General features: G+C 47.3%; 1 protein-coding gene across 3 annotated transcripts in view; it reads left to right on the top strand.

The window, feature by feature from the left end:
• Positions 1-24,459, top strand: part of BUD23 (BUD23 rRNA methyltransferase and ribosome maturation factor) — a 125,774-nt gene that overhangs the window by 60,501 nt on the left and 40,814 nt on the right. The window contains exon 3 of one of the 3 annotated variants that reach the window (XM_086954692.1): positions 23,358-23,453. In XM_086954692.1, coding sequence (XP_086810818.1) covers positions 23,358-23,453 — 96 coding nt within the window. Of the gene's footprint in view, positions 1-23,279; positions 23,454-24,459 lie in introns of all 3 variants that reach the window. The other 2 variants (XM_086954693.1, XM_086954694.1) reach the window with 2 other exon arrangements.

Below are 24,459 nucleotides of genomic sequence, written 5' to 3'. Positions count from 1 at the left end.
AAAATATATATGTACATAGTGTGCATAAATATAACAAACGAGAGAGGTAGATCAACACTGGATCCTATGTTGTGCAAAGTAGAAGACAGAGAAAGGTGCGGGCCGAGAGAGTCTAAGCGTCATGTACATTGTTTGTTTGAATCAATATATGTCATGTCCTTCAGTGAAGTTCATGTGAATTTTTCCATGAGAATCGCCTTTACTTCCTTTTTGAACAGTGGTAAGTGTGGTTTCTGGGGGTAGTTCGTTCCAAATCCTGGGAGCCATCCCTGAGAAGGAGCATTTGTAAGTTTTCGCCTTATTAAATCTGTGTGGTTTCAGTAATAGGCTTTCTGCACTTCTTGTGGATCTCTTGCCTCCAGAGATAGATAGTTTTCGAGAGAGATAACTGGGTGCTTTATGGTGAATGGCTTTGTGGGTCATGCATGCTATTTTTAGGTGAATTCTGGCTTCCCATGGTAGCCAGTTCAAAGCTTTTAGGTCAGGGGAGATGTGGGACCTTTTTTTCGAGCCCGTGATGAGCCTGGCTGCTGCTTTGATGGTGGCTCTTAGTGGTGCTGTTGTAGCTTTGGGGAGACCACAAAGAGAGACACTTCCGTATTCGATCCTGGGGATAACTAGAGCTTGAACTGCCGTCTTGAGGTAATTTTTTTCGTAGGAAGGGTTTAAGTTTCCTTAAAATATTAATTTGGAAATGTGCTCCTTTTGTTGCGTTGGCAATGTGTTTTTGTATGTTGAGATTGCCATCAAGGGTTATACCCAGATATTTAGCTGAGTCGATGATTGTAGGTTGCACGTTGAATGCAGTGAGGTGTTTGATCCAATCCTGAAGGAGGGGAATTTTGGAGGGTGGAGCTATAAGTAGGAATTCAGTTTTGAGTGCGTTGAGCTTGAGATGGTTTTCAGCTAGCCATGTTTGGGTGTTCAACAGCGTTTGGTTAAGTAGTTTGACATCGAGGGGAGGAGCTACGCGGGCATCCAAGATGGTCGCGTGAGCAGAGAGCTCCCGAGACCCGCGCCGCCCTTCTTTATCTATCCTACAATTATCCTGATCATTTCGACGGGCTTTTGAAGTGCTACTCTCACTGATGCTGACGATCCTTTTTTGGTCGAAATCGGACCTCGGGGACCATTTTTCTGTCGTCTTCAACTTTCTGGCCTGCCCACGGACGCAACCGGGGTCTCGGCTGCCTACTATGGCCGAGCTGTAATGCAACAACAACGGCTGCCTGGCATCTGGCCCACCGGTGGTGTACCACTTTCACTTTCAGTTTCCGGCCTCATTGTCTCTGTCTCCTCCTACTCTGTCTTCGCCTGCTGCCCTCACGGTGCACACTTTCCATCCTTGGGCTGGCAAGGAGGCCTGCGGTGTTCCCTCTTCGACCTACACTTCGGAGTTTCTGGATCTTTCTCCGTCCCACTGCCCCTTTTGGGTTCTCGGCCGCCACTGATTACAACATGGCGACAAAACCTGAGGCCGAAAAACGCAGGAAGACTGTAACCCGGGGGGGGGGTCGATCCAGTCCAATATGATCGAACGCTACACCCAGCCGAGAGGCTCCCCCGGTGTCACCAGCGTGGGCGCTGAAGGTCCTCAAACAGACATGTCGTCTTCATCTGAAGTATCGCTCCAAGACCTATTGGCTGCCATTTCTGGACTTAAGGCCGATATGAGTCAGCAATACGAAGCCATCGTGTCCAAGATAGACACGGTGGCTGTGGATGTTACTCTTATTCGGGCAGATCTAGCCAAAACGAACGAGAGGGTGAAGGCACTAGACCTGAAGGCGTCGAGCCTGGTGACGGACATGGCGGGGGCGCAATCTGAGATTGGGAATCTGCGTTCCTCGCATGATCTGCTGCTTAAACGTATGGAGGACTACGACAACAGGGCCAGGCGGAACAACATACGCCTAGTTGGAGTGCCGGAAAGTGATGGTGCTGCCTCGATCGATTTATTGGTCGAAGAACTTATCGTTGCTAAACTTGCTCCGGTTGGACTCAGTAAGTTCTTTGCCGTAGAGCGCGCCTATCGTTTTCCAGGAGGACAAGTGAAACCAGGAGGCCAGCCGAGGCCTATCATTGCAAGGCTATTTCACTATCGAGATAGAGACGCTATCCTGCAGGCCGCCCGTAAACACGGCCCGTTGAAATATGACAATAACTCTATCTCCATCTATCCTGATTTCACTCCCCAAGTGCAACGACAACGATCTGGGTTTCTCGGAGTGAAGCGTCGCCTGAGAGACCGGGGACTGAAGTACGCCATGTTGTTTCCAGCCCGACTGCGGATTGAGTTTAGAGAACGTGCCTACTTTTTTGATCAGCCGGAGCGTGCTGCCGACTGGTTGGACTCGTTGCCGACAGATGACTCTGAGAGCGGTGGCCCTGGTGGTAGGGAAGGTGGTGCAACGGCCCAGGAGTAATATGGGCCACCGGAGGTCCGGATTGAGACTACGTACTGTACAGAGTAAATTAACTGTGTGCTCTATGTTTATGCCCGTGGCGGTGCGGGAACGGGTGTTTCTCCCTTCCTCCTCGGGGGGTTATTTGTGTAGATCAGATGGGGCGACAGGCACACTGCAGTTGGGGGTGGCTTTTTAGTCAGCAGGAGTGCAGGGAGGGAGGTGTTGTAACGGGTTTCTGTTTGGGGGCTGGTTCCTGGGGACTTGGTTGTGTTTCGTTTTGTTTGTTATGTTTTATTTTTCATGGTATTTCACTGATTGCAATTATTCCGAACTTGGGGTTGTGGAGGGGGGTTAGGGTGGATTGCCTTTGCCGCAATGGGGGGGGGTGAAATGCGGGTTCTTTCTTGGAACGTCAACGGGTTGGGTGACAGGATCAAACGGGGCATTGTGTTACAATTTTTGAGGCGCCATGCCCCTGATGTTGTGTTCCTTCAGGAGACCCACTTAATCGGAAATGCTTGTAAGGCCCTTGACCGCCGGGGTTACCGCCTGGTCGCACATGCTGGTTTCACCTCTGGGTCCCGGGGTGTGGGTATCATGGTGAAGTCCTCCCTAGCTCTTGCTATTGACGAGGTTATCCTTGACGACCGCGGGCGGTATGCTGCTGTCTCCGGGAGGTCGGAGGGTAAACAGATTGTGCTGGTTGTTGCTTATATTCCCCCGGGGCTGCAGGCTACCACCTATGCTGATCTCGGCAGGACTCTTCTTGGCCTTCCTGATGGATTGTTAATCTTGGGCGGGGACTTCAACTCTGTTATGTCTGGTGAATGTGATCGGCTTCCCCCTAGAGTCCTGCTTCCGTCCCAGATGTGGCTCAATGAGATGGCTGATACTTTTGGCCTGGTGGATGTTTGGCGCTCGCTACACCCTACACTCCTGCAGTATACTTTTCACTCGGGTGCGCATGGCAGCCTCTCCCGTATTGATTATTTCTTTGTTAGCTTCCACTCTGTCCACTGTCCGGGAGGTACGACATCTTCCCCGGGGTATCTCGGACCATTCCCCCTTGATGATAAAAATTTCTGTGGGTGGTCTACTTGGTAACAGGATCCCCCCCGGTCCCTTCCTGGCATTTCCGAAGCCCCCGGCTCCGCTCAGATTTGGTGAAGGCAATTGATTGTTACTTTGATGAGAATGTGGGCTCGGTCACCTCCCCTACTGTTCTTTGGGAGGCCTTCAAGACGGTTATCAGGGGTTCCGCTCTATCACTCATTGCTGCTGAGCGTAGGGTAAAGAGGGAGGCTGTTCTGGCTCTTGAAACCGAGATCACTGCGCTTGAAAGTGAGTTGGGTGGGGATGACACGCCTGCATTGTTGCACACTTTGGAACTAAAACAAGCTGACTACAAAGCTTGTGTCACTGATGCTGCTAAGTTGATGCGAGCGAATCAACTAGGCCGACTGTATGATGTGGGTGACAAAGCTAGCAAGCTCCTGGCATGGCTGGATAAGGCTGAATGAGCGAGTCGTGTTGTGCCTGTCATTGTTCGCGAATCCGATGAGAGTGTCTCCGACCCTGGTGAAATTGTTGATTGCTTTGTGGACCACTTCCGGACGGTTTATACGCCTGTTAGTGATCGAGATGAGGCTGATTCTAGGCTGCTACTGCGAGATATAGCCCTGCCTACCGTTTCGGATGAAGATGGTCTTGTCCTGGAGGCCCCTTTTACCGTTGATGAGATTGCCCTTGCTATCCGATCTTTACGCTCGGGAAAGGCGATGGGCCCAAATGGGTTGCCCATTGAACTTTACAAACTTTGTCCGGACAAGATGGCCGCCCATCTGCGCAACATGTTTCTCGAGGCGGTTGAGGCTGGAAGCCTCCCCCTCGAGCAGCGCCTAGCTACCATAGTGGTCATTTATAAGGATGGCAAGCCTCGTGACCGCTGCACCTCCTACCGCCCCATCTCCCTGCTAAACGCGGAACCCAAAATCCTGGCCAAGGTTCTGGCCAATCGGTTGCTGAAGGTGATTTGCGACTTGATCCATCCGGATCAATCCGGTTTCATCCCGCATAGGAACACGGCCCTTAACCTGCGTAGGCTCCACAGTGTTCTCGCGAGGGCTCCAATTCTCGCCGAGCCGGCAGTGGTCGCCTCCTTAGACGCCACTATGGCTTTCGACACTATCGAATGGCCCTATCTCTGGGCGGCTCTCGCTAAGTTTGGCTTTGGTCCTAACTTCATCGCATGGGTCAGGCTCCTTTACGAATGACCATTGGCTCAGGTTGTGGTAAATGGTAGATGCTCTGACCCCTTCCCCTTAGGCCGTGGCACTCGTCAGGGCTGTTCGCTCTCCCCGCTTCTATTCGCATTGGCGCTTGAGCCCCTTGCTGCGTGGCTTCGGTGGGAACCCTCTATCAAGGGGATCCGATGGTCTCCAGATCTTGAGGATCGTGTCTCCTTGTACGCGGATGACATCCTTCTTTATCTTACTTCCCCTCAAAAGTCGCTTAACGTCCTCTTCGACGTTCTTACGTCCTTTGGTAAGAACTCGGGATTAGTCATCAACTGGACCAAGTCCTGTGTTTACGTTATAGCCGGGGCGCTGCCACCTCTGCCTCGCAGGTTTCCCATATTGGTAGCGACTGACGGCTTCAAGTATTTGGGGATCTATGTCTCTATGGTCTCTTTGGTCCGCTATGAGCGGAACTTGTATGCTCCGCTCCGCAGACTCAAGCAGGACGTGCGACGGTGGCGTGAATTGCCCCTATCCCCATTGGGCTGAGCAGCACTCTTTAAAATGATGTCGCTCCCCCGGTTTCTTTACGCCCTGCAGAATTTTTTCGATCCTGTCCCTGCTCGCTACTTCCGTGAGGTTGAGAGTTTACAGCGACAACTGATTTGGGATGGTCGGGCCCGTATTGCCTTGTCCAAGCTAACCCTCTCATGGTATGATGGTGGTATTGCGTTGCCGGATATTAGACGCTATTACTGGGCCTCACACCTGAGCGCTATCAACCATGCGACGTACGCTTCGGAACCTGCTCCCGCCTTTGCTTTGGATAGACTATTATTGCCCGGTGGCAACTTTAATAGGGCTCTGTACTCAAAGTTGCCCTTTCGACTCCTTACAGGCCCGACGAAGTGTGCAGTGCAGGCATGGAGAGAGGCTACTGTGGCCACGGGCTGGGGTGGTCGGCTGACGCGTATGACGCCATTGTATGACTCGGATCGTTTGGGTAATTTGTGGAAGACGAAGGGATTTGAGAAGTGGGACATGATTGGGATCAGTAAGGTGGAGGATCTGTGGGCACGGGGCGCTGTGAAATCCTTTGAGGTATTGAAATTGGAATACCGGCTCGATGATAGGGAGCACTTCCGATATATGCAGGTTCGACATGCCCTGTCCTCCGTCTTTCCCTTTGGTACCGATATCCCGCAGTCCTCCCCTTTGGAGGATCGTGTTTTAGACGGCCATGTCCCCGATAGCACTATTTCCCTAATATACAAAAAGCTTGTCAACAACAGGGCTGACCAACTTAAACTTCGTGCTTCCTGGACGGCTGATGGACTAGAACTCGATGACGAGGACTGGCAGTCAGCTGTATCCTTCCCTAGGGAGGTGGCTATCCCGGCTCGGCTTCGTTTTGTCCAGCTGAAGATCCTCCACCGTGTGTATCTGACCGGAATGCGTCTGGTACGAATGGGTTTGGTTTCGGATGGACGGTGCAGGCGTGGATGTGGTATGGATGGTACCTTCCTTCATGTTCTGTGGGAATGCCCGATGATTGCAGCCTTTTGGTCTAGAGTGCATGATGTTATGGGTCGTGTCACCGGGATCCCCCTCCTTCCCGAAGCACGACGTTGCCTGCTCAATGTGTGGGAACCGTCGGATTGCAATGCTGCCCAGACGCTTTGGGTTACTCTGGGCAACATGGTCGCAAAGAGAGATATAGCGCAGCTCTGGGGCTCCCCTAGATTACCATTGCTCAGTGCCTGGAAAGAGAACATGGACTGGTTCATGTTCCGAGAAAAAACTGTGTATGAGGCGCGGGGGCGTCCCAAGAAATGGTCCAGGGTCTGGGCTCAGTGGAATTCGTACCGCGGAGACATTTGCTCCCCTCCACTAGATTATGAGGTTCCTCTCCCCTCTTCTCCATGATTGACGTTCCTTTTCCAATTTCCTGTATAGCCTCTGCTTTCTCCCTCGTGCTCGCCCCCCCTCGCCATATGTGCTCCCTTATTTATTAGCTTTCTTTCCCCCCTTTCCCCCCCTTCAGCGACCCTTGCCATTATGATACCATGTGTTTGTGTGTTGTTGTTCTTTTCGACAAAATCATAAAATGAAACCTTTCCTATCCTATTTGATATGGTGCTATGTTCCATCCGACAATGTAGTCTCGAGAGATTGCTTTAACAACGATCTGTCTCCAAATTTACTTTTCAACCATCCGTTTATGTCATAGCGGCCGGCCCTGCGGGGTTGTAGGCAGACGCTGTGTACTGTGCATTCATAAATAAAGGTTTAAAAAAAAAAAAAAAGTAGTTTGACATCTTCCGGAGTATGAATCTTCAAATAGAGTTGTGTATCATCTGCGTACATGTGAAATTGGACGTTGGATGCTTGCTGCAAGATAGTAAGAGGTTCCATTAATAGATTGAATAGTGTAAGTGATAGTGCGGACCCTTGAGGGACTCCAAGAGTTACTGGTACAGGTTTGGAGAAGGAGTTATTGACCTTGAATTTTTGGGTCCGGTTTTAAAGAAAAGAGGTAAACCAATTGAGCACTGAACCTGATAGACCCATTCTGAGGTTCAGCAGTTCTATCAAGTTCTCATGTTTGACCGTATCGAAGGCAGAGGAGAGATCTAACAGGATGAGTAGGCATGATCCATTCTGGTTGAGTATTTGTAACGCATCGTCGATGTGAGTCATGGCTGTTTCGGTGCTATGCCCTGCTCTAAAGCCAGATTGGTGATTGTCCAGGAGGTCGAAGAGATCAATGTGTTTAGTCAATTGTTGGAGAACGCATTTTTCCATGAGTTTGGCTAGGATAGGGCTGTTCGAAATAGGGCGATAGTTGTTAAGGTCCATCGGGTCAGCTGTGGGTTTTGTAGAATGGGTATGACTGACCAATTTTGAGGATGTCAGGGATGCTGTCTTGATGCAGGGAGCTATTGATGATCCTGGTCCAAAGCGGCAGAATCAGAGGGGTTAGGTCTTTAACTGCGTTAGCAGGGAGAGGATCGATGGAATGATTGGCCGGCTTGAGGGTGCTAAGGATCTTGCCTACCGCTTCTTCAGTGTATGAGTCAAAGGAGGACCAGATAGCCTCATTTTTTAGTTGAAGTTTTACCGATGTTTGTTGTGGCGGAGTTGGGAGAGAGGGAGTTGTGAGAGAGGGAGGGATTGTTGTAAGAGGCGAAGTCTGAAGGACTGTGAGGTCATTGAGAAGATCCCTCTTGATGTTTTCTGTTTTTATGTTAAAGAAAGCAGAGAATGTTTTCTTCCTCCTACTATAGATTTTTATTTATTTTTTATTGTTTATAGTCCTTTCACCAGAAGCGCCTGCAACTCTCAGGAGATGGCGCAATCGATCTGTCCATACTAGTCACTACATTCGCCCAGAGTCCTGACTCCATGCAGGATCTTCACCTCTGTTGGTGCCTGGGTATAATCATTGGAATTTATAGGCGGTTCCCAAGGAACTGCACCAAATTGAGGAGTCAGACCATATAGCCAGTGGACGGCACATTTCTGAGCTCTGTTCTAGCCGCCATACCCTTACAGCCGCCATAGCCCAATCTTCAACTTTTGGAGGTGTGGGGTCCCTCCACTTCTTACTGATTTCTCTTCTAGCAGTTCATATCTGATATAAAAGCAGCCCACTCTGCGGTCGCCTCAGAAGGTTGCTTGTTATCTCATCAACTCAAAAAAGAACGAGAGATGCATTTAAACGAATCACCACAGCAAGAATATCTTTCAAAGAAAGTTCTATTCCTCCCCAGTAGACATTTAACCTGGGACATTGAAAAAAAAAATATGTACGTTCTTTTCTTCCACACGACCACACCTATTACACTTGGGAGGCGGATGGGGGGGGGGCAAACAAGGGGCACCTTGTTTGGAGAGGAGCCTTCCAGGAGACGGACCTCAAAACGGTTTGGGATAGCTCCCTGAGGCTCTTGTATTCCACCGTCAAACCAGCCAACTTGAAGAGGAATCATTTTTTCACCATTAACCAACTCTACTGTACACCATTCAAAATCGCAAAGTTATAGATTTCCTATGGGGAAGAGTTACAGGGGCATGCCTATTACTTCGCGGGACTACAATGGCAAATTGAATCGGGTTATGATAGCTAAACAGACACAACCTTACTTTGTAATCTGTAATTACGCCCTGCTTATGCCTTTAAAGCAAAACATAATCTATTAAAGTGGAGCTACCTTTGGTGTTAAAATTAGAAATTTAGCTCCCCCACATTGCAAAAACTCAGAGAGGCTTGGGAGGGGGATGTTGACTCGCTAGATGAGGAGGACTGGATGGAGGTTCCGGCCTTCCCGCGGGGGCAGCCATAGTGGTACGCCTACATCTTATCCCATTCAAATATCTCCACCGGGTCTACTTCACAAGGGTCCGGCTGTGGAGGGCGGGTATGGTGGCTTACCCTGTATGCCTTGGATGTGAACAAGAGGAAGGGACCCTAATACATACAGCCTGGCATTACCACTGTTCTGGAGATGGGTGATGTCCTGCTTTTCAGAGGTGCTGGGCTGGGATCTGCCCCGGTCATCAAAGTTAGTGTTGCTACATGTCATGGAGGGGATTGGGGGCAAAATATATAAACGCCATCTTATGTTATTGGGGTTCACATTGGCAAAAAGAGATATCGCCAAGGCGCCAGCGCCACCCTTGGTGACTGTGTGGAAGAGGGGCCTGGACTTTTGTATGGCCTTAGAGCTCCCTATCTTCACCGCAAGAGGGCGCCCATAGAAACACTTTAAGATATGGAAGCGGTGGGGGGGTTATTGGGGGCTGTTGCTGGAGCCGGTTGCTGAGGGGGGTTCCCCTTCATATAGATTGATGCTGCCCTGTTGGTGCCAAGGGTATAGGACTTGTGTATATATGAGGGAGTGGGTGCCGGTGGTGTGGGGCAGTGTCGACTTCCAATTGGGGCTAGGAGGTTGTAAGTGCAACTAGGGTGGGGGGTACGTTGGGAGGGTTTTTTTTCTTCTTCTTTAAAAAAGGTAATTTTCATCTGTACCACTTTTCTACATCCTTGATCCATTTTTTTTTTCTTCCTAAAAAGTCAGTCATGATGTTGTATATTGATTGTGCAGAGGCCTCTGGGTTACAGAGCCCTGCTATATACGTATCATTTGATAAAAAAAGCTTGTTTTAAAAAAAAAAAAGTAGGAATTTAGCAATTTCTGCTCCGTCAGTTCACAGTTGCACTTCATAACTTCCACTTGGCAGCAGTTTGTCGGAGAGAAGCACCTTGTGTGCTACAGACCGCCCCATTTGCTTGCTCTTATGTAATAACATCCACACTACACCAGCATTGAGTTGGCGAACATATAATAATTCCCCTAAACTACTTTTAAAATCACCAGCTAAATGATGGTAGGACTCCTCCAAATCTATTTGGTACAGCAAGAGGGAGAGAGTTCATAATTCTAGGAAAGCTTTTAAAATTCACAACATTTGGAGGTAAACATTTACCAATATAACATTTATAATAAAAATAATCCATTCCTCTTAAGTCTCATTTCATTGACTAGCATGCGTAGATTTGAAAGGTGTTCCTGGAACGGGAAGGGATATAGAGCCATTTAAACATATGGTGGTTGTTGACCAAATCTTTTGTAATAATACGATATTAATTTGCCAAATATAATTTAACCATTGATATTGTTTATATTTGTACGAACACCAGCTATGTCCCTGGAAACAATTCAGATGTTACTTTTGATATTAGTCATGGATTAGAAATTGAAGTTTGTGACGGGCCATGCATCACTAGTTGATTGTCTTGTCTCCTATTATTTGCCTAATTATATTTGTCATTTACAGCCAGTAAATCCAATTCCTTGAGAGATTCAAGAGGCATAACTCTATTCAACAATAAACAGGATGCGTCTGGGTGTAGTGTAGCTCCAGTGTCATATGTAGTGTGTGCAAAGTTTGGTTTCAGAGATGGGAGTTTTAAAAATAGCCCAGTGGAACTGAACTGAACAATGCATTTAGAATTGACTCCTTTTTAGGTCGAGCACACCTACCCTCAATGCGTGAGCATTGAAGGTGTCTGCTTCAGACCTATTGTGGCCCGTATTTAGGAATGTGGACAGCTACCAGACGCGCGCTTTGACGAGGTCAGATTTCACCTCGGGAGCGAGCGTCTGGTAGCTGCGCATGCGCGGTGCAAAGCCCTTGCTCACACACAGGCACAGGCAGCCCCCACCCCTCTGCATGCACGCACGCACACACACACAGGCGCTCGCATGCACACGCAGGCATACGGCACACATACAGGCACACATACAGGCACACTATCCCCTACCTCGCATTCTCTCTCAATCACACACAGTCACGCATGCGCACACACATTCCCTCGCGCACACACGCACACATGCCCGCACACACTCCCACCCCCCCCCCCCAGGCATACACACAGGCACGCACGCACTTCACATCAGCCCTGGGCCCCACTCACCAACTGCGCTCTTCCGGCGGGGCTCCTCACGGCGCGTCTCCTCATCTAAATCGGGGCTCCCTCAGGTCAGAGGAGCCCCGCAACAGGCGCCACACTCCTCCTTCTCCCCGGCCCCCTCCTGGGGACCCGGGCTACACCGGACGGCAGGGCGCTCCATGCGCCAGCAGCTCGCGGACCTCGGGAGGCGGGACTTACGGTCGGCCGCGAGCGGATTGGCCGGCCGGCCAAGAGCTTCCGGGTCGCCGCGGGCAGCGCGGCGGCACTCGCGATGCAATGCAAACATGATTGAAAATAAAAGATGTAATGGCTGTATTGCAAAATGTTTATTAAATTCAAAGTATGGGGCAGGGAAATGATTTTAAGACCCAGGCGTGGATTGTGTAACAGAGGAAATAATGATGCAGTGCAATGGCAATGAAAAAAGAGAATAGTGAAAATCATAAGACCATGTTACAAAAGTGCACACATGAGCCAACTCATGATTGGCGGTTAAGCGTTCACAGCTAAATCTGTAACTCAACAGAAAGGACAATGCGCACTGAAACAATGCTTAAGATGAAGCATTGTCAGTCCTCAAAACTTACGAACACAATTTCTTTTCTAGGATGTCTATTTACGATGGCAAGATTCTTTGAGTGCTTTTTTGTCCTGGGCTGTAAGTGCTGCATCTGCTTTCATTCAGTTTCAGGGGAGTGAGAGGTTGCCATCCGATGCCGCGGAATGGAACACTAGCTAGGTTTCTCATGGTACCCATCCAACTACATTCCTGGTAATGAACACAATCTTTGAATGTGACAGACCGTGACAAAGCGAGCACAAAATATCCATTCTTGGATTCTGGTGACCAGTGGTCTAAGTATCACCTAGCTTGTGTTTCCAGACATGGGGTAGGTTAGTTCACGAACCTACCTACACGAGGATCTGCACTATATCATCCCTCGCAAACTGTTAAACTATACCTGTGATGGACACCTTTGCTTCCCTGTTATCCTCTTGTTATACAGAGTCTGCAGCAGACTTTTAACTCGGAAACCCAACCACTCAACTCAATGGCTGGTTTGAGGAGCATGACTTAGCTGTTTCTCACATTACTGTGAGGCTGCACTCATCTTTTAAACCCCTTGAAGGTCAGTCAAGTCGCGATGGAAACTTCAGTGCTTGGATCTCACTACCAGAGTCCTACTAGCCTTCCACCAAGAACGTAAATAAACATCTCTTACATATGTAAAAAAAAAAAAGTAATATGAGAAAAATAAAAAGTGATGAATGGAATGCTTTATTTAACCACAGTCACAAGTAATATATACCAGGACACATTCCAGCCCATATATTGTTTTCCCTCTGCTCACTGTGCTACTACAGGGACCAAACGTATACAAAACAGTCCAGGCTGCGCCCAAAAAGATATAGTCCAGCCCCAACTGTTAGTCCAGACCCAATGTATGGAGTAACGGTTTGAGACTGGTTTCAGCATTGATGGCCTAACTAATGAAGTGGAGCTCCAGGCCTATCGCATTGCAAGCTATGAGACTATATGGGGTATATCTTGCTTATATGTGGACTCTGAGAAACCTTATAATGAGGGAAAGTTTAGCTTAAGCTCACAAAGACAGGGTTTTTTGGAATACATTAGGGCAATGAAATCACAAATTAAAATAAAAGGTACAACTGCCAAATTGATACATTATAAAGTAACCATTCTTTTTAAACAAAATTATCAGAAGGGAAAAATAATTTAAGGGCCTAATGCAGTTTCACACATACTCTAACAGAAGGAGAAATGTAGGTCCTCCCCGATCCTCAGCACAGGAGTGGCTCTTTAAGCCAACCTTGGCCTTACTCAGAAAAGATGATTGACAAAAGGGATTAGGCAAAGGGCTATTAAGAATTTGGGTGGTTGGTAGGTACTAATGGTATACCAAGAGGGACAGAGAAATACCCTACCACCATTGATATCAATTAAACACACAAAATTAACCTGCGTTGTCATATAAGCTCTTACCATTATTCACACTGCAAATAACGCTGTAAGAAAAAGCAAACCTTGCATGGCAGCCTTCATTAGGTTTGCCATAAGTTCCCCCTAGTGCCCGAGAGGAAGCAACAGGGACAAAACTTGTAATGCAAGCAGCTGTTTAGCCTCCTTCTGCTTTAATTAACAATGCCTGATTGGTCTGTAGTGGGGTTTAATTGGGCATGTCTGGATTAATTAAGCTGATTAAAAGCATGAATGGCTCTCCTCTAACATACTTGTAGAAGAGTTAACTATGTCAAGGTGCACCGCAGCAAGAGACACCGGGCCAGATGTATGGCCATTCCATTTTGCGAGTTGCAATTTGCTATGATTTGCGATTCACAAAATGGAATGTACAACAGTGTCTCAGTCACTGTTTCCAATTCCTAATGAGGTCGCAAATTACCTCCCTCGTCAATATTCATGAGGCAGGTCGCAATTTGGGAATGGTCAGCACTCGCAAGGATGGTGGCCTGCTGCGGGTCAGCAGACCACCATGTCTGTGACTGCCTTTCAAAAAAGCAGCTTTTTTTTGGTTTTTTTTTAAATGCAGCTCGTTTTCCTTAAAGGAAAATGGGATGCATTTAAAAAAGAAAAATGAAACTTTGTGTTTCATTTTTAGGTCGAGCAGACCTACCCTCAATGCGTGAGCATTGAAGGTGTCTGCTTCAGACCTATTGTGGCCCGTATTTAGGAATGTGGACAGCTACCAGATGCGTGCTTTGACGAGGTCAGATTTCACCTCGGGAGCGAGCGTCTGGTAGCTGCGCATGCGCGGTGCAAAGCCCTTGCTCACACACAGACACAGGCAGCCCCCACCCCTCTGCATGCATGCACGCACGCACGCACCCACACACAGGCGCGCGCATGCACACGCAGGCATACGGCACACATACAGGCACACATACAGGCACACTATCCCCTACCTCGCATTCTCTCTCAATCACACACAGTCACGCATGCGCACACACATTCCCCCCCTCCCCCCCCCTCGTCCCCCCCCTCCCCCAGGTATACACACAGGCACGCACGCACTTCACATCAGCCCTGGGCCCCACTCACCAACTGCGCTCTTCCGGCGGGGCTCCTCACGGCGCGTCTCCTCGTCTAAATCGGGGCTCCCTCAGGTCAGAGGAGCCCCGCAACAGGCGCCACGCTCCTCCTTCTCCCCGGCCCCCTCCTGGGGACCCGGGCTACACCGGACGGCAGGGCGCTCCATGCGCCGGCAGCTCGCGGACCTCGGGAGGCGGGACTTCGGTCGGCCGCGAGCGGATTGGCCGGCCGGCCAAGAGCTTCCGGGTCGCCGCGGGCAGCGCGGCGGCACTCTCGCGGCAGGACAAAGCAGGCAGGACAATGGTAGTGGGGCAAGCACTCCGCAGCCAGCCTCACTAGAACAAGGGAGCGGATGAGGAGAACACCTAATCTGAATCTGGCCAACACTGTAACACACACGGAGACCGGAAGCCTGACCCACGAGAACCTAATAACACGCAGGGATTGCAAATATCCACTCAAGCGCAACTCCATGGGGGAACGTTTTGTTACAAGGAAATGTTGAGCCAAGAACGCCGGAGAGTAATGATTATGTATAATACGTGCAAAAAGTGCAAAATATGACGTGAACAATAAGCAGTATATACGTGTATCGACTGTCTTGAAAAAAACTAAATCTGGTTGGAAAAAAAAAAGTGAATCGGTTACTTACACATCTGCCATTAACTAGATTTCCAAGGTAAGGAGCAAAATTTTGGTTTCTACTATAGGTGCTGTTAATACTGTAGCCTTTTCTGCTGTAATCTTTGGGAATTCTAGTTGTGCTATGGTTTGCCTCTAGACATGTTGATCCCTCGCAGACTGTGCTGACTCTGCCCCTCCTGATTATGAAACTCACCAGCGCAGTCACCACGCAGTCTCATCTCTCTGTCTTACGATGTCTGCCCTGCCACCATTTACTTCTGACCCTCACCCCTCCTCACCCTCACACACCCTCACACCCTCACCCTCACACCCCCCTCACCCTCCTGCACCCTCACCCTCCTGCACCCTCCCGCACCCTCACCCTCTCGCACCCTCACCCTCCCGCACCCCGTCACACCCCCGCACCCCGTCACACCCCCGCACCCCGTCACACCCCTGCACCCCGTCACACCCCCACACACCGTCACACCCCCACACACCGTCACACCCCCTTACCGTCACACCCCGTCACACCCCCTCACCCCGTCACACCCCCTCACCCCGTCACACCCCGCACCCAGTCACACCCCTGCACCCCGTCACACCCCCGCACCCACCCCTCACCCACACCTGCCATTATAAATTACAATAACTTTTATTTAAGTATTAATTATTGGAAAAAAATTAAAAGCCATTATTATTTGTAATAATAAACTACACGTAAGTCACGTAAATACAACACATATTGCATTACAAATGCTATAGGTGTCACATTTGCGAAAGTTATAACTATTGGCATTGTAAATGACAAAGCTATTAATTTCGCTATTTTCAAAAACAAAACCTAAATAAAAAAATTGTCATTTACAATACCAATAGCTCAAACTTTCCTAATGCGAGACCTATTGCATTGCAAATGCTTGTTTACACTGTTACCAAAGTTCCCAGTTTACCAGGATTCCTAAAAGTGAATACTACTCCATTCTTCTTGTGTTGTCTTAGCCAAGTAACCAATTCAGGTAACATATCTCTTGCGATATTAATATCTTCAAGATGAACTCTACAACCCTTAAATGAGTTCTAAGCGACCCGTCTGTCTTATTTAAAAGCTGAGGAAAATGTTCCTTCATATCAGAGTTAATGGTAGTTACATCTTTTAATATAATCAAATATGGCATTGCCAGTGGTGGTAGGTACACACTATCACAAGAATCTTTTGTGTATCTGGCTTAATCAGAACATTTTCAATTTAAAATCTTGTATAATATTTTGTGCCTTCATTAAACTGTTCCAAAGATGCAGTAACTTTGTGCTTCCCCATTCCCAAACTAAGAAACTGATTAGACATTTAAGTGGGTGGCCAAGAGACTGGCCTCAGCTCAATCTTCCTGGCCTTGCAGGAAAGATAATTGCTTTTAGTAAGGTGCGACTCTCGAGGCGGTGCCCCAGATGCCAGGGGCTGTTAAGTATTGTAACCCGCTTGATGTGGATCCAGTGGGAGGGGGGAGGGGTGGGAGAATGTAACATTTCCCAACAAAAAAAGCAGTGAACCTCTGGGTGAACGGGCGAGACAACCAAGTTTCGGGATGGACGGTGCCTGTAAGAAGCAAGGTACTTACTGGTTTGCATTAGGTAGGCCTCTGAGGCTGGTATTGATTTTGTTCAAAATGGTATTCCGTTACAACATCTACACTATTTGAAGTGGACGGTCAGATAGCTTTTTTTTTTAACGTTGGTATTGGATTGCCCCAATATGAATCTCCTACTTGGCAACACGGCCCACGCCTCCATTGGAATTGCAAGTCCCCAATTCACAAGCAACCCACCCTTGTTTCTAATACTGCAATTGGAATAGTGTTAAAATGTCATCCTACTTCATTCACTGGCCCATCAAAACAACCTGAGGAATAGACTGCCTTTTTGATCCGTTTTGGGATAGCACTGTAGATTCTTCGTGGCCTGAAAATGGTGTGCCGTTTCATCAGTTTGAGGTGGTATGCATACAGGCGCAATTTTCTTTGGCTTTTTCTCTTCTAAAAGGCATAGAATAAAGGTTGCATGTCTTGTCATAACATAATTTTAATGTTTTAATTTAAATATTTGTATAAAATAGGTTGAGCTTATTGTTTCTGCACAGTCATTGTGAAATACCCATAATAGAGCACAAGTGTTAAATAAAAGTACTATTTTCTTACTAGTTACCATCATGTTGCTACTCTTCGAATCCTGCACTATCAGTTTATGGCTCATTATTTTCAGACGTATAGTTCAGTTTATTTAATTTACCTGACTGTCTTGTCAGGGCTGGAAATGAGGTGTCCTATATAGGTTATCTAGTAGCCATTGCCATTTAAAATTCACGAGCAGCTGCAATCATTGTGTTCACCCTTGTGACTGTCATGGCTGCCTGTTCTTGATTTCTTTGTGATTTTTAAGGTATTTATGAGTTGTAGACTTAATGCAATTATTTCATTGGAATCAATGTGTAAATGATGTGCACTACTCTAATGTCATCGGGAAAGTGTATGATCTCACTTTCACATATTGTATAATTTTCATGAAATGACAAGTTCCAATTGCTATAACTTTAGGCATGGAGATGTTAATGCAAGTATGACTTCACCTCTGAGGGAGGCAAAAACAAACATGACTTCCCATATACAGAGGCCAACGGGGAAGTCTTAATACCTGGATATGTTGACATTTTATTTCACAGGTGTGCCCTCCTGTAGTTTGCGGATAATATTGCATGTGTGCAGAAATATAGCCTTACAGCTCTAGTGGACAAAACCCAGAAGCACCCATACGTTTAGTCCCCAGTGAGGCTCATTTGTGTCGTATTGCTTGATGGCTATTCAAGCTACTTTGCAGTGACTGCTTGTATAGCTTAAGGTTACAGTGACTATAAGCACCGTAAACCATTACTACTCACCGAAGCTGACTATCTTAAAGGTGCCTGAGACCCTTCAATTAATAAAGATGACTAAAGGTAATTTAGTGAAGGAACTTGGAGACTACTAATGTTTTATATTTGATTTAGGGCTGAAAAGGAGAGATTACGAGGTAAATGAAGTGCTGCAATAATGGCGCTAAATTTTCATTTTTGTGCCGCAAAATGTGCAAATTTATGCCAAAATATATCTAGGGGGGGGTGGGGGGGGGGGTTCTGTATAATGTACATTTGTAATGTAATGGATTATTTATAGAGCGCACAGTGACCAAAAGTGGTATTCTGGAGCTAAAACCACTATGTAAGGTGCAGCAGATGAATAAGCTGAGAATCGGGCCGCTAATGGGGAAATAACTAGGTCTTCAGTACCTTCCTGAATTTTTGTAAGTCAGATTGAGATCGTAAGGAAGCAGGAAGTTTATTCCATAACCGGCCCGGGTTGACCATAAAGGTGAGTCCTCCTTGTCTGACTTTTTTGTATCTGAGCTCTTGGACATAGTTACCAGTAGTAGAACAAAGGTTTCTGCTGGGGGTGTATTTTTTTAGTTTGTTTTGGAGAGGTTTTGGCACTTTGTTTTGTAGTGCCTTGTGAACAATACAGAGAGATTTAAAGATTATGCTCGGCTTGATAGGTAGCCACTGAAGGTCCTTCAAGGCATCTGTGGCAGATGAATGTCGAGGTCTGTTCAATGTCAGTTTAGCGGTGATGGTCTGAATACGTTCTAACTTTTTTAGCAGGTAATTAGGGGCTCATGGCAATAGGACGTTGCAGTAGTACAACCTACTTAATATTACCCCTCTGGAGATCAGTGATCTGGCCGGTAGATCAAGCAGAGGGTATAGCTTCCTAATAGCCCGGAGCAAAACAAGTCCCGGTAAGTCTGTTCACTTGATTTTCCAAGGATAATCCTTGGTTGGTGATCACAACCACATTCCGCACCGCCACAGGATTGCCCTTAGGTTTTTCCATGGGTAACAGCCAGAGGTTCGGTGATAAGGACACCTGGATTTTTTTGGAGGAGCAGCAAAGGAGTTTGGTTTTATTTCCATTCATTTTCAATGAATTTAAATTCATTCAGTCAAAGATGTCAATTATGCATGCCTGGAAGTTTGCAATGATATCTTCCTGGTTATTATTCCGTGACAAAATCAATTGGTTGTCATCTGCATATCTAATTAATTTAATGTTGTAGGTTTTTAGGTTTTGACTGGCAGGCGAAAACCTAATGAGTATAGTAGGGGAGACAGGAACGGCCCCCGTCTTCCATTTGCTAGCTCCATAAATGGAGGCTAGCCATTGGAAGACGGGCCTGTCCGTCAATGCTGGACCAGATTCGGGGGCGTTCCCGAGAATTTTTGGCTTTTGGCTACGTCACGCTACGTCAGCCGAAAGCCAAAAGTTCTCGGGAACGCCCCCGAACCTGGGTCTGCATTGAGCCGACACCCGCCTTCCTGCCGAAGGAAGCAGCCGTCCGTCTACAGCTAGGGCCGCGCTGGCATTGGCCCAGCCGGCCGAGCCTCGGCCATGTCATCGGGAGGAGGAGGAGTGGAGAGCAGGAAGCAGCCTGCGTTGTCTGTCCCGAGGCTCCCGAGCGAAGGAGGAGCCCCGGGGAAAGAGCAAGTCCCGCCTCGGCCCCGGAACGAAGTCCAGGTGAGTGCTTTGTTTGTTTACCCTCCGTGCTGGAGCTAGGGGAGGCTCCCTCCTGCTACCCGTGTGTCCGTTCCCGCCCTCGGAGCCCCCCCTCCCGCTCTCCGTGAGCGACCCTGCCTAGCTGCCCCCCCACGCCAGCGTACGCCACCTCCCGGACTGAATGAGCAGGATGCCCATGTCTACACTCGCTACCCTGCGAAACCCGCTACCCTGCACGACTGCTCGTCGCCCCAGGGAGCGAAGGACCGAGTCCGCTGACCGTGGGAACAACGCCTGCTCAAGCAGCGAAGATCGCGCCCACCGGTTCATCTGCTGCTGCCTTAAATCCTGCTGACCTGAGATGTGGTGAATAAATGCACACGGAGGTGTGGGGCGGCGACCCAGGACACACTCGGCTGAAACTCCGGTGCCCAGAATCACAACCAATCTTGAGATATTGTGCTGTAGGCAGACGCCGAGTAAACCCAAAGGCGTGGCCCTGAGACACTGCAGGGCAGGGCGGACAGTGAGCGCCAATCGAGGTCCGGTGCGACGGTGGAAGAGCTTGGAATACTTCGCGGCACAATCCAGAACGAATTGGTAAAACAATCAAAGGTAGCATCATTTATCCATGTCCAGACTACAAAGTTTGAATTCTCTTTTATAATATGTGCAGTTTTTGCTAGCATTCAATCAATTCAACCCTGTAAGGGATGGAGTGATAAGAGGTGAAATAGCCATTGGTAAACTCTGGCGAGTTATGGAACAATATGGTCTAAATTTAAACTTTTTGAGAAAACTCACACCAGTTGCTTCCTTGCTAAATTATGTATTCAAGTAGTGTGTGTGTGAAGTCTGTCTGAAGCACGGTCACAATATCGTAGAGGTGGGACAGAGATTATTGATCGTTTCTCATCAGCTGCTTCGTTAACGCCACGGCAGCAAAGGTATTCCACTGACACACAAAAAAGTAACGCAATTCCCATGACCAGCATTTTACAATTACTGCTATCGTCCCCCAGTGGCTCATTTGCCGGGGAAAAATAGACTAGGTGGCTTCCTAATTCGTAACCTGTGGTCCGGCGACCAGCTTTCACGAAGTCTGCTACTGTTTAGAAAAATACATATTACATTAATAATGAGCATACACATAAAATCCTACATGTATTTTTTTTAAATGCTAGGAAAATGTAGAATTTGAATGTGGAGGCTAAATATTAAGTTGGTTCCTTAAGCTTAAACGAAAAGAAAGTTCATTAGTAATAAGAAAGACAAAATGATATGCTAGAGTCTGGCATGCTGCTTTGTCTTTTAAACCAGATTTGGAAAATCTGCGACCTAAACAGTACAATATTAATGTAGAGGTTGTGTGTTTTGTTTGAGAGCTAAATAAATGTTTAATAATTAGTGTATTTGTTTGACGTATATTTATTTCTTCAGCTGTTTATTTTTGGAGCTCGAGGTCATAGAATTTGCTTAGCCCGTGGTAGCTGGTTTCTAATAGAGAAATAATAAGGTTCCACAGAAGCCACATTTTTAAGAACCACTCTAATTGATGCTAGAGGTGGAGAAGCCAACAAATTAACAGGGAGAGCAGAGCCATAGCTGTGTCAAGGGTCTGGCTTAGCCCGTGCACCAGCCAAGCCGTGAAAAAGTTTGGCATGTAAATCGTGCAACATACAACACATAAAAATATGATATCTCTTCAAAATTCAAAAAGGTGTAATCATTCATGGAATTGCCCTAGATAATGCCATTGGTAACTAAACAGGCAAATCAGTTGTCATATGCCACCTAAATGTGACCTATATTCTTATACAAGGAGTCACATTGTGGTCTATTAAATTGAACTCAAAGATGTTTTTTGTACAACACATACTCTGAACTCTGTATTTCAAGATGATCTCATGCAATAATTAAGTGTAAGCTGGCACAGTGAAATAAACTATTTTGCGTATGATCACACAATTTCATCAACTGGGGATGCAACTATTGATCCCAGGTTTTCTGAATTCACATTATGCAATTCAGCCAATTGCGTATCTCCTTCTCCTGTTTACATCACAGGTTAATGCTGTGTCTTTAATTCTTGAAGTATGAGGTTAAGGCACGAGTGGCAGGCAGAAGCCAAACAAAAGCTGAACTCCAAGAGGACCATGCAGTAAGCAAGGCCTCTGGCTTGAGCCTTCAGTGGAATTGAGGCTCACCCCTTCCAGGACTTTGACGTTTCGTGTCCACCATCTTTACCTTCACCTCTGCATTCCTCCCATGCTGTGCTTATAGGGAAGGTGCTGAACTCAGTGCTTCGCATTATGTGGCTATCTCAGCTGCTGGCATAGCCACGGTCCCCCATAAAGGCTTTTTAACAAGCTAAAACTTCTGGAGAGCGATGTGGACCACTCCAGTGTCGCACTGTATTTGAGAATGTGAAAACGTCTGTCTTTGGCTACTACATCCTGCCTTGGCTTTCTAGCAGGGTATGTGTATAAATGCCCAGTATTGACATTTGAAAGTATACTTCAGGGGTGCGTGTATGCATGTGCAGCAGGGTATGTGTGTGCTTTGAAATCTGGGTATCTTTGTCTTCAAGGTGAGTGTGTGTGTGTGTGTCAGCCTACTGGGAGTATGTACCTGTCTAAAGGGGATCTGTGTGTCTGTACATGCGAACGTCTGTGCATGATAGAGTTTCTGCATTAGTGTGTCTGCACTGTGTTGTGCTTCTGTAGGGAGGGCTGTGTGGTACTGTGCAGGGGTGGGTGCATCTGTGTAGTGTGGTTGTCTCTGTGTAATTGGGTTGTCTGTATTTCCAGTGGTTAAGCAATAGGCGAAGACAAAATGTACCATTGGTAAAGAATTAGGAAGACAGCATGGAGAATTTCCAGGTTTGAGCTAATAAGACAGAATCAACAATATTTTGGTGTATAGACTGAGTAACAACTGGTGAAAGAGGTAATGAATGTCAGTGCTGGAAGCGAAATTAGTGCACACCCATAAGGCCTAGTACCACATTCAAAATAAAACCCGTTTTTTTATGGACTCTGCTTGTGCCTCTGTGTGCCCCTGTTGCCTGTTTGTGCCTCTATGTGCCCCTGTTGCCTGCTTGTGCCTCCTTGTGCCCCTGTTGCCTGCTTGTGCCTCCGTGTGCCCCTGTTGCCTGCTTGTGCTGTGTGGGTGTGTGTGGAGGGCTCTGTGTGGCTGTGTGTGTGGGAAGCTTTGTGTGGCTGTGTGTGTGGGGGGCTTTGTGTGGCTGTGTTTGTGGGGGGCTCTGTGTGGCTGTGTGTGTGGGGGGCTCTGTGTGGGTGTGTGTGTGGGGGGGGGCTCTGTGTGTGTCATTTGCGGGAGATAAAGCTAGTGGCATTGTAAATGACAATGCCATTTATTTATGTTAAAAAAAAAAGAATAAAAATAATGTCAAGAGCAATGCCAATAGCTCTAACTTTACAATGCAATGGTTTTGCCTTTGTTAAATGCTTGTTATGAGTGAGATCAGGGGTTTAATGTAAACATTACGTAGGATAGGGCTAAGGGAAGAGGCCTGGGGGACACCGTGTGTTGTCTTTCTGAATTTGGAACTCACAACTTAGGTTAGTGGGATAAATATAGCCGGCTAGCAGAAAATTTAGACTAGTACCTATTTTCTCCTGCATGCTCCATAATCTTCTGTTATTGAATTACATTTCCTTACCTACAGAATCGGGTAAGGTGATACATGAATGGTTGAATTTAATGTTGTGAGTTGAATTTGCTGGTGATGCTTTAGGAAGTGGGTTGTGATGTCTCTTGACATCCAAATGCTGCCACCTGATGTTTAGGCGAATGATTGCCTGAATTGTTCTGTAGGTATGTGTGAGAATTCATGATTGCACTCTGTGATGCATTTAGGTCCATGTATTGATGAAGCTGATGGATATAGTTTAACTGTAATGTTATGCTAACCGTTCATGATTCTTTGTTTTGTAGCTCCCGTATGATTGAAATCCAGTCCCAGATGTCAGAAAGAGCAGTAGAGCTGCTATGCTTGCCAGAGGACCAAGCCTGTTACCTGTTGGATGTGGGGTGCGTTCTGTCACACTGCCTATTTTGGTGAAGTTGCATTATCATCTGTCCCACACAATTGTCCACACCTATTACAAGAATGGGCTTTTGTTAAATAGTTTTCCTCATTTCCAGCCCTGACAAGACAGTCAGGTGAGAACATTCTGTCATATATCCTGGTTGAATTACAAGAATGGGCTTTTGTTAAATAGTTTAGGTAGATGCATGTTGTAGTTTAATAATCCCCTTGTGTGGTGCTGGATGTGCACCCCTGCCCTGAGTGCCTCAACTGTAATGATGTCTGGATCCTTGATGCTGATTGTCTGTTGTCATGGGCTGGGTGTATATGTGCCTGTGATTGGTACAATGCATGGCCGATTCTGGGTTTCAGTTTGGGAGACCCATTGCTAAAGGAGAAACATGAGGTAGTAGAGGAATGCCCCCAGACGGATTTGTGGATTGCTGCATTCCTGTAAGCCGGGTGAGACACCCTGGAGGAAAGGAGAGCCAGGCCCTTCAGTACACTTCAAAGGGTGCCCTTTCATTCAGAGAGAGGTCACTGAGAAGGGAAGCTTGGGCGTATCTCAGGAAGGAGGCTGATAAGATAATCCTAAATAGTATGTCAGATGCCCTGGAGTAACCATTTGATACATATATCACTGTGGCTGACATTCAGGTGGGAATCGCTAGTCTCTACCATGGTCTGTGTTGTAGGGCCCCCAGATTTGAAGTCACTTCTGCTGTTTTAGACGGCTTTCTCGAGGAAGGGCAAAGGAGAGGGTACTTCAAAAGAAGCAGACCCCTAACATAAACTTCAAAGACTTGGACTCAAATCACATTTTGTTTCTGGAAATGAACTATAATGAAGGGAGCTTGAGGCCCCCAAGAATGTCCACTGTCTAGCAGCAAATCAGGCTGTCCGAGACAGAGAAGCTTTGCAAGACTTCTGCCTGTGACTAGGAGTGGGGGCCAGGGCCTGTCAGTCTCCCTGAGGGAGTATTACCCAGGGACTCCAAGTCCTCCTGAG

Source organism: Lissotriton vulgaris, chromosome 2_1 (genome assembly GCF_964263255.1).
Source record: "Lissotriton vulgaris chromosome 2_1, aLisVul1.2, whole genome shotgun sequence".
Lineage (NCBI taxonomy): Eukaryota > Metazoa > Chordata > Amphibia > Caudata > Salamandridae > Lissotriton > Lissotriton vulgaris.
This window is presented reverse-complemented; position numbering and strand designations above follow the sequence as displayed.